This window comes from Sturnira hondurensis, unplaced genomic scaffold (genome assembly GCF_014824575.4).
Source record: "Sturnira hondurensis isolate 20B ecotype Veracruz unplaced genomic scaffold, ASM1482457v3 Scaffold0004322, whole genome shotgun sequence".
NCBI lineage: Eukaryota > Metazoa > Chordata > Mammalia > Chiroptera > Phyllostomidae > Sturnira > Sturnira hondurensis.
The window spans coordinates 3,519,168-3,529,185 of record NW_028076953.1 but is presented as its reverse complement, the minus strand read 5'-3'; the positions used below and the strand labels follow the sequence as shown (position 1 = coordinate 3,529,185).

Sequence of the window (10,018 nt, the reverse complement as noted above, 5' to 3'; positions counted from 1 at the left end):
TCAAATAGCTTTTATTGAGTATGAATTTTATGAAATACACTGAGCCATGTTTCAGGAATACAAAGATGACAGAGCTGTGCTCACTCTGAGAGAAATTCAATCCTAATGCAATCTAGTTGAGGATTCAGACAAACAGTAAATTAAAATTTAGAGAGACAAGTGCACTGCTAGAGATGTGCAGGGAGCATTAGGCAAGGCACTGACCCTTCTTTAGGTCAAAGAAGACACTTTCAAAAGGATTTTATTTATTTATTTTTAGAGGAGAAGGGAAGGAGAGAGGGAGACAAACATCGATGTGTGAGAGAAACATCGATCGGTTGCCCCTTGCACACACCCCTACTGGAGACTGGCTCTCAACCCAGGAATGTGGACTAACTGGGAACGGAACCAGTGACCTCTCACTTTGCAGGATGACACCCGACCAACACACCTACACTGGCCAGGGCAAGAAGGTTTTTTGGACAAACAGGAATTAGATGAAGGCAGATAGAAAATTTCAGGCAGAGGAATTAAATGTACAAAAGAGAGTGAGAGAATGACGCAGTAACTCTCTAAGCCTTGGTCTCCTCCTCTGCACATGGGGAGATGCACACCTACCTGTAGGGCCGGTGGTCGGGTTACCTCTGCATTACGTGTGAGTCATCTAGTAAAGTGCCTGACACTGAGTAGTAAGTGGTCAGAACCTTAAGGCTACGATTATTGTAATGGGATTATTTCTGTTCCTGTCTCTCCTACTGGACCATGGGGTTCCTCCAGGGCCAAGAAGAGTCTCACTCACCTTTGTATCATTAACCTTCAACACTGTGCCTGGCACATGGTGAGCGCTCTATACATATTTGTTGAATAAGCTTATGCATGCATAAAAAACTCAGCAAGCATTTCAGGATCTCGTCTACTCTAAGACAAAAGTAAGAAGATTAGGAAAAGAACTGGCCCTGGCTGGTATGGCTCAGTGGATTGAGTGCTGGCCTGTGAACCAAAGGGTCTCCGGTTTGATTCCTAGTCAGAGCACATTCCTGGGTCCCAGGCCAGGTCCCCAGTTGGGGGTGTGTGAGAGGCAACAACACCTTGATGTTTCTCTCTCTCTTTCCCTCCCCCCTCTCTCTCTAAAAATAAATAAATAAAAATTTAAGATAAAATTAAGGAAAAAAAGGAACCAAAAAAGTGATAGGAGCCCTAAGACATTCTTCAAATTTTTCAAACCTTTCCCTTTTGTGGGGGTGCACCAAATTACTTTATTTGAAGGAACGGTACAAATGAAGGACATAAGCAGATGATTGGTAGAAGTTATAGAAAAGGTAAAGGTGACTCCAACATGCACACACTGCTTTGGTGACCAGGGAAGTCACTCCCCCTGGTGGTGGGAAGGCAGCCTGAGGCTTAGCTGTCTGCGCTATCTCCCAGAGTGTGCTTGTCAAAGAGATACTCAGCCATGCCAGATCCAGGGGCCCCCAACCTGCGCAAGTTGGTCACGTGGTCACCCAGCTCTTTGATGGATTTCACCTGCTCATCCAGGTAGTGAGTCTCAATGAAGTCACACAGATGAGGATCAATTTTTTCAGTGGCCAGTTTGTGCAAGTCCAGTAGGGACTGATTCACACCTTCTTCCAAGTGCAATGCACACTCCATTGCATTCAGCCCATTCTCCCAGTCATCGCGTTCTGGTTTCTTGATATCCTGGAGGAAGATCCGGCCACCTCGTTGGTTCTGCAGCTTCATCAGTGTCTCAGCATGTTCCCTCTCCTCCTGAGATTGGTGAAGAAAAAACTTGGCAAAGTTCTTCAAAGCCACATCATTGCGGTCAAAGCAGTAAGACATGGACAGGTAGACGTAGGAAGCGTAGAGCTCCAGGTTGATCCGGCGGTTGATGGCGGCCTCCGAGTCCTGGTGGTAGTTCTGGCGCACCTGCGAGACGGACGTGGTCATGACGGCGGCTGAGGACCGGCGGCTCCGCGGTACCGGGGCCGTGGCGGGGACCTTGGGGTGGTCTGAGGGCGCTGTGAGGAGGTGGCAGAAGGATGGATCTGGGCAGCTGGCTGAGATGGGGGGGTCGAGCGCCGGGTTCCGTTCAAGCGCTGTTGAAGCAGGAAACCACAGCAACTCTCCGAGAAGACTCTCAAAACTTTCCCTTTTAAAGTGAATAAAACATGGTGTCCTTCCAGGGTTTATCAGAAATCACCAAAGCTGCTCCTTTAAAGGAAGTTGAGAGAGCAACGGATCAGGATGGATTGGTTTGGATATGAAAAAGAGGAGTAAGTGCAGGTCAGACCAAGTATAAAGCCAAATCCCCTGATCTTTTCCCCTTCAACAGTTATCAACACTTCATTACAGAGGATTTAAAGATGTACTTAATTGAGAAGTTGCTCAGTTATAGAAAGCTGGAAAACCAATGTCTCAAGAACTCCCTCCTTTTTCCCTCGGCAAATTTTAAGGGAGGATCCTGGGAACATGGTGAAAAAGCTGTTTTAATAAAGTTTATAAATACCATGTATATAAATAGAAGCTTCTAGGTCTTTATTATAACTGTTCTTTTTAGTACCAAAAAAGGACTGTAAGGTAAATAGACATTAGTCTTCAAGGTCAGATGCTTTTGAAACAATCCCAAGCTATTAAGTATGAGAGTAATTACATTGTAATTGAAGCACATTTTAAATAGCCTAACAAACCTATGTCCAGTCATGCATTCCTAGAGGAGATGCGGTACTTCTAGATTAATTTTAAAGATACTCTAGCTGTATATGTAACCTGAATTTATGCTCCAAATTACCAAATCCAGGTTCTACTCACCATTATACAATCTATTTTCTTGTTTATAGACACATTCTGCCAAGCAGGTGGTCTATAGCTCACAATTGACAACACTTACCAGCTGTTAAATTTACACATTGCTGTAATTTAAATGCTTAATTGCTCTCAGTGGACTCAGTATACAGCTCATAAACCCTTTCCTAATGGTTCCCAAACCTCTTTACCTATATTAGATCATAGTGTCCCTTGGTAGAAAATGAAATATCAGAATAATCTTATACTTTTATAATGTTTATGATTATTTATTAGGAAAAAACACCCGAGTGTTTTTTCAGTTAGTTTTTGGAGAGAGATGTTCACTGCCAGGTGTCCTGCTAGTCCCATAACATCCTTTTGAAACTGGAACACAAGGATGTAACATCCCTTCAAATTTATGGGGAGTCCAGGATGACCAGGGAGGACCAAGGAAATGTAAATACTTTGTGCACAGTAACTATATCGTTACACGTGCTTCCTGTGTCAATGGCATCGAAGGCAAAGAACACAGGTGGTGAAAGTGCCGTAGTCTGCTGCTCCCAGCAGAGTCTGCCTACCTTCCCCCTTACCTAGTTTACTGAATGTTGACTTTGAAAGAACTAGTCTCGTTCAGCTTCATTGTTTTAGGGATGAGGACACGGAGCTCCACAAAGTTCAAGTGGTTTGCCCAGCTGGTGAGGGACAGAGGGCAGGCCCTTGCCTCCTTGGGCAGCACCTTGACCAGCTGACCACTCAGCCTCTCTTGTCCCCCAGTTTGTTGCCACCAACTGCAGCAAGAAAAGGGCAGAATATAAGTAGGCCTTTTTAAATCCTTGCACAAGATACAGACAAGGATTTTTCTCAACCAATGATATCCAGGCACTTTCTGCTTTAAGCCAAACCACATATGAAAATAGAGATTTAAACTAGGCTACATTATATACAGAGTGCTTCTTGACTTAATTTCAAAGGGTCCTACTGGACCCTTCTGATTCCTTTAAATATATAGCTACCCTACTGAATTTTATTTTATTTTTTAAAAGATTTTATTTATTTATTTTTAGAGAGAGAGGAAAAGAGGGAGAAATCGAGGGAGAGAAACATCAGTCGGTGGCCTCTCACACACCCACAACTGGGGACCTGGCCCACAACCCAGGCATGCCCCCTGGCTGGGAATGGAACTGGCTGGCAACTTTTGGTTTGCAGGTCAGCATGCAATCCACCGAGCCACACCAGCCCAGGCCCCGCTACTGAATTTTATAGTTGGCTTGTGCTAGCCTCAAGAACATATCTATGACGTAAATTAAGGCATTTATGCACTCAACTAATTAGCAAGTGTTTATAAAGTACCTAACATTGTGCCACGTGCTCTATGATTTTTAATAATAATAAGTACAATATAAACCTTGCTCCCTACTGACAAGGAGGAGGCATCTTAGTTGTGGGCACGAGGCAAATACAGTATACAATGAAGTGTCAAATGTACAGTATGGAAAACTTGTAGGATATGGATAATAAAGAAAAAACAAGTGAAAACTTTGTAAAATTTAAACACTTCCTTACTAATCTTTTTGTATGTGTGTGCAGTTTGGAATTATTTTTATTCAAAATGATTAAAATAAAAATATTTTAGCATTTAAAATGACAAACTGCCATCTAGAAAACCTGAGTGTACACGATACAAATGAGGTTCTCTGCCTACAGCTATGCTGTAACAAATGGATGATCACTAACCCAAATCTGTGTTCTCTTAAACAGCTATTCTGATTTGCTCTCACAGGCAGTCTTTCTCTTCTTTTTAGCTTTTTTTTTCTTTAAGATACTTTCTTTTGAAGGTGAATATGCTAATCTTATTTGTACGACTTCCTGTTTATTCGTGGGCTAGCAAAAGGAAACAGGTTAAAAGCTGTATAAATGAGAAACCTTCGTCCTTTACTCCTTTAAAAATACTAGTCATTTGACAGGTTTGCAAAGGTTTTAATGCCCTCTAGTGGCCATAGTAGTCTTGTCCTTCTGAATTTACTATCTTGCAATAACTTTAACCAAAACAATGAAAAAGACCGTAATTCAAAACTACTTTTCAATGTTTTCTTTAAATAATAGAGGCCACATAGTGCAGTGGCTAACACACCATCTCTGGAGCTTTACTGCGTCAGTCCAACACCAGCTTTGCCATTTACTGGTTGTTTGAGGGTGGACAAGGGACGATTAATCCTTCCCTGTCTCAGCTCCCCATCTGTAAAATGGGAATAAAATAATGTCCTCTTCATGACATTATTATAAGGATCAACAGATCTGTTATTACAGAGCACTTAGAATAGTGTCATTCACATAGTAAGCATAATAATAAATGTTTGTTAAATTATAACACAACAGTGCTGGAGAGGATGTGGAGAAAGGGGAACCCTTTTGCATTGTTGACGAGAATGCAGATTGGTTTAGCCACTGTGGAAAGCAGTGTGGAGATACTCCCCCAAATTAAAAATGGACCTGCCTTTTGACCCAATGATCCCATTTCTGGGAATATATCCAAAGAAACTCTCCCCAAAACACATGAATTCAAAAGAATGTAAGCACCACTATGTTCATTGCAGCATTATTTACAATAGCCAAGATATGGAAGCAGCCCAAGTGTCCATCAATAGATGAATGGATAAAACAATTATGGGACATTTACACAAAGGAATACTACTCAGTCATTAAAAAAGAAGACAGTTTTACTCTTTTCAACAGTGTGAATGGACCTGGAGAATATTATGCTGAGTGAACTAAGCCAGTCAGAGGAAGACAAATATCATATGACTTCACTCATGTGTGGACTCTAGTGAACAAACTGAACTAACATGGAAAATGAGGACAGACGCATGGATAGAGAGCAGGATGACAGCTAGTGGTGGGAAGGGGGTTAGGGGTGGAGGGATTGAACAAAAAGGAGAAAGGACTCATGAACAGGGACAACAGTGTGATGATTGCAGGGGTGAGGAGGGTACAAGGAAACAAAATGGTAATAGAAAAAATACAATAATAAAAAAGAAAAGAAAAAACAAAAATGCCTAGAATTCCAGAAAATAAAATAAAATAAACAATAAAATAAAATAAATATAACAAATCACTATAAGATGTTCATATCTTTACTTTTTGTATATTTCTGCAAAAAATAGGAAAATTATTTACCTTCTCTGGGTGTAAGTTTACTTAATAATAAATAATTCTGTGTCAGGAGATTTTAAAAATAGACTATTTATTTAGTTAGTTAGTTAGTTAGTTGAGACTTTTCTTTTTCAGCCTTTCCTGGTGTGGCTCGGTTGGCTGGGTGTCATCCTGCAGAGTGAGAAGTCAGGGCACATGCCTGGGCTGTGGTTCCATCCCCAGTCTGGCTGTGTGCCAGAGGCAACCAGTCAATATTTCTCTCTCACATCTATGTTTCTCTCCTTCTTTTTCTCTGTCCCTTCCCCTCTCTCTAGAAAAAGGGGGAAAATCCGCTCTTTTTAGAGCATTTTTAGGTCCATAGCAAACTGACAGGAAGGCACAGGGATTTCCTGCATACCTCTGGTCCCTGCACTCCCATAGCCTCCCCCACCACCAACGTTGCTCAACACGTGGAATGTTTTTTCAACTGATGAACTTACTGACACACCATTATTAGCCCAAACCCATAGTTTATACATGGCTCACTCTTGCTGTTGTATACTCTATGAGTTTGGACAAATGTGTGGTGACATGTGTTCATTATTACAGTACCACACGGAGTATTTTCACTGCCCTAAAAGTCCCCTGTGCTCCACCTGTTCATCTCCTCCCTCCCACAAAACCCTGGCAACCACTGATCTTTCGATTGCCTCCACAATTTTGCCCTTTCCAGAATGTCATACAGTTGGAATCATATAGTATATAGCCTTTTAAGGCTGGCTTCTTTCATTTCCTAATAAATGTTTAAGGTTCTTCCATATCTTTAATGGCTAGGCAGCTCATTTCTTTTTAGCACCAAATAATATTTCAAATAATGTTATGAGACATTTTATGTTTCATATAATATTATGAAATATTCTATAACATTTTATAAGCCACAGTTTATTCATTCCCCCGTTAAATGACATCATGGTTGCTGCTAAGTTTTGCCGATTATAAATGAAGCTGCTATAAACACCCATGTGTATGGACATAGTTTTAACTCCTTTGGCTAAATACCAAGGGCTGTGATAGTTGGATCCTGTAAGAGTATGTTTTGTTTTGTAAGAAACCTTCAGCTGTCTTCCAAAGCGGCTGTACCATTTTATATTCTCACCAGCAACAGGAGAGTTCCTATTGTTCTACATTCTTGTCAGCATTTGGGGTTGTCAGTGTTCTGGGTTTTGGCCATTCTAATAGGTGTGTGTTATTTTGCAGTTGTTTTAATTTGCATTTCCCTGATAAAATATGACGCGGAGCATCTTTTCTCTTTTTTAAGCACTTTATTTTTTAAAATATTTATTTATGTATTTATTTATTTTAAATATTTTATTTATTTATTTTTAGAGCAAGGAGAAGGGAAGGAGAAAGCGTGGGAGAGAAACATCAATGTGTGGTTGCCTCCCATCTGTCCCCCACTGGGGACCTGGCCCGCAACCCAGGCATGTGCCCTGACTGGAAATCGAACCAGCGACCCTTTGCCTCATAGGCCCGTGCTCAATCCACTGAGCTACACCAGCCAGGGCTATGTATTTATTTTTAGAGAGATGGGGAGGAAGAGAGAAAGACAGGGAGAGAAACGTCAAAGAGCGAGAGATACATGTTGCCTCCCACACACCCCCAACTGGTGACCTGGCCCACGACCCAGGCATGCGCCCTGACTGGAAATTGAACCAGCAGCTTTTTGGTTCACAGGCCGGTGCTTAGTCCACTGAGCCACACCAGCCAGAGCACATCTTTTCATCTGCATATCTTCTTCAGTGAGGTGTGACTTTATTTTTTAGAACAGCTTTAGATTTACAGAAAAATTGAGAAGATAGTACATAGACTTCTCAGATACCCAAACCCACTTTCTCCTATTACTACCATCTTACATTAGTATGGTACATTTGTTACAATCTATGAACAAATATCGATGTGTTATTATTAGCTAAAGTCCATTGTTTATTATGATTTCTCTAGTTTTTACCTAATGTCCTTCTGCTATTCTAGAATCCCATCCAGGATGCCACATTACACTGAATGTTCATGTCTCCTAGGCTCCTCTTGATTGACAGCTTCTCAGGCTTGCCTTGTTTTGGATGAGACTTCGGCAGATTTGAGGAGAACTGATCAAGCATTTTGCAGAATGCCCCTCAGCTGGAATCGGATGTTTTTCACCTGATGAGATTGGGGTTCTGGGTTTGGGAGAGGAAGATTCCAGAGGTAAAGTGCCATTTTGATCCCATATTATCATCATTTATGACGGTTGATATTGACCTTAATGACCTGGCTGATGTAGTTTTTGTCAGGTTTCTTCAGTGTAAGGTTATTCTATTTTCCCCCTTTCCACAATATTGGGAGGGAAGTCACAAGGTACAGTCCACACTCAGAGAGTAGGGATTTATGCTTCCTCTCCTTGAGTCAGAGTATCTATATAAATTATCTGCAGTTCTCCTGCACGGACCATTTGTCTCTTCTTCTACAATTCAATCATTCCTTTAAATAGGTATTGACTCATAGATATTTATTTTTATGCTTCAGATCATTATCAAATATTACTTTTATTTTTATTATTTTGTCCAAATTGTTCCACCTTTTCCTTTTTCATATACCTATCAATGTAATTGTTTAATCACATCTTTACAAGATGACCCAAGCTCATCTTATATATTTTCTGCCCCAGTCCTAGAATCAGCCATTTCTCCAAATAGCCCTAGCTCCTTTTATTGATGAATGATATTCGGAACCAAGATCTGTGTTCATGCTAGGGGTGACATTTCTTTTAGGACTTCTGAATAACGGAAACATCCAGAAATATATGGGTGCATACACCCAGAAATATGTAGGTGTATACTAATCGACATATATATACATCATCTATAAATATTTCTCCATGGAACCGTGTATCTATCTATAGAAAGCAAACAAGAGTTCTTACTGGTGTCTCCGACTCAAATTCATGACGTCATGGGTCAGTCTAGCCTCCTCCCCCTCCTTGTCTGTATGCAAATCCTCACGCTATCAGTGAGATACGCAGCTCCCACCATCCTCCATCCTTGTACTCAGTTGTTCAGTTCCAGTACACGTGGAGAGCAGTATCATAATTGATAAGCCAAACCTCCAAGAGACAACTTTATAAATTAGATTTCTTCTATGCAATTTCTTTTGTCTTTAGTCAGGCTTACAGATTCCGCTCACTTCTAGTTTTACTTAAGATCAACACCTTTTCCCCCTACATCCTTTGGGGAGGTTGTTTCATACATTTTTTAATGCAGTTAGATATTTCTGTTATGGTCTGCTTTTCCTACTTGTAATTCTCTGACCTCTGAAATGATTTTATTTTAATTTTCATATATTAAGTTTCACTCTCTGTGTTGTACGGTTCTATAGGTTTTGATAAATGCATGATGTCATATATCATTAAAGTTTTATACAGAATAGTTTCACCTCTTTAAATGGCAACTGTACTTCACTTTCCCACCCCTCCACCCCTCCACCCTGGCAACCACTGTTTTTATTGTCTCTATAGTTTTGCCTTTTCACAAATATCACAGAATTGAAGTCACACGGCATGTAACCATTTAAGACTGGCTTATTTCACTTAGAAATATGCATTTAAGATTCCTCCATATCTTTTCATAATTTGGTAGCTCATTTCTTTTTATCTATGAATAATATCCATTCTAAGGATGTGCGATATGTCCAGTCAGGCAATTCTTTTTTAAAAACATATTTTATTGATTATGCTATTACAGTTGTCCCATTTCCCCCCTTCATTCCCCTCCACCCTGTACACCCTCTTACACCCACATTCCTCCCCTTTAGTTCATGTCCATGTGTCATAAGTCCTTTAGCTTCTACATTTCCCCTACTATTCTTGCCCTCCCCTATCTGTTTTCTACCCACTATCTATGCTACTTATTCTCTGTACCTTCTCCCCTCTCTCCTCCTCCTACTCCCCTGTGGCTAACCCTCCATGTGATCTCCATTTCTATGGTTCCACTCCTGATCTAGCTGTCCTCTTAGTTTGCTTTTGTTTTAGGTGTGGTTATTAAACTGTGAGTTTGCTGTTCTTTCACTGTTCATATTTTTTATCTTCTTTTTC

The 10,018-nt window shown here is 40.7% G+C and overlaps 1 protein-coding gene across 1 annotated transcript; it reads right to left on the bottom strand.

Moving 5' to 3' along the window:
* Positions 1 to 1,218: 1,218 nt before the first annotated feature.
* Positions 1,219 to 2,105, bottom strand: LOC118986532 (ferritin heavy chain-like). The gene has a single exon (XM_037045503.1). The coding sequence runs from the start codon at positions 1,924 to 1,926 to the stop codon at positions 1,381 to 1,383; it is 546 nt and encodes a 181-aa protein (XP_036901398.1). The 5' UTR covers positions 1,927 to 2,105; the 3' UTR covers positions 1,219 to 1,380.
* Positions 2,106 to 10,018: the final 7,913 nt, after the last annotated feature.

Bases quoted from the DNA above. Each gene is read 5' to 3' on its own strand.
- LOC118986532 (XM_037045503.1), bottom strand. From the start codon at position 1,926: ATGACCACGTCCGTCTCGCAGGTGCGCCAGAACTACCACCAGGACTCG.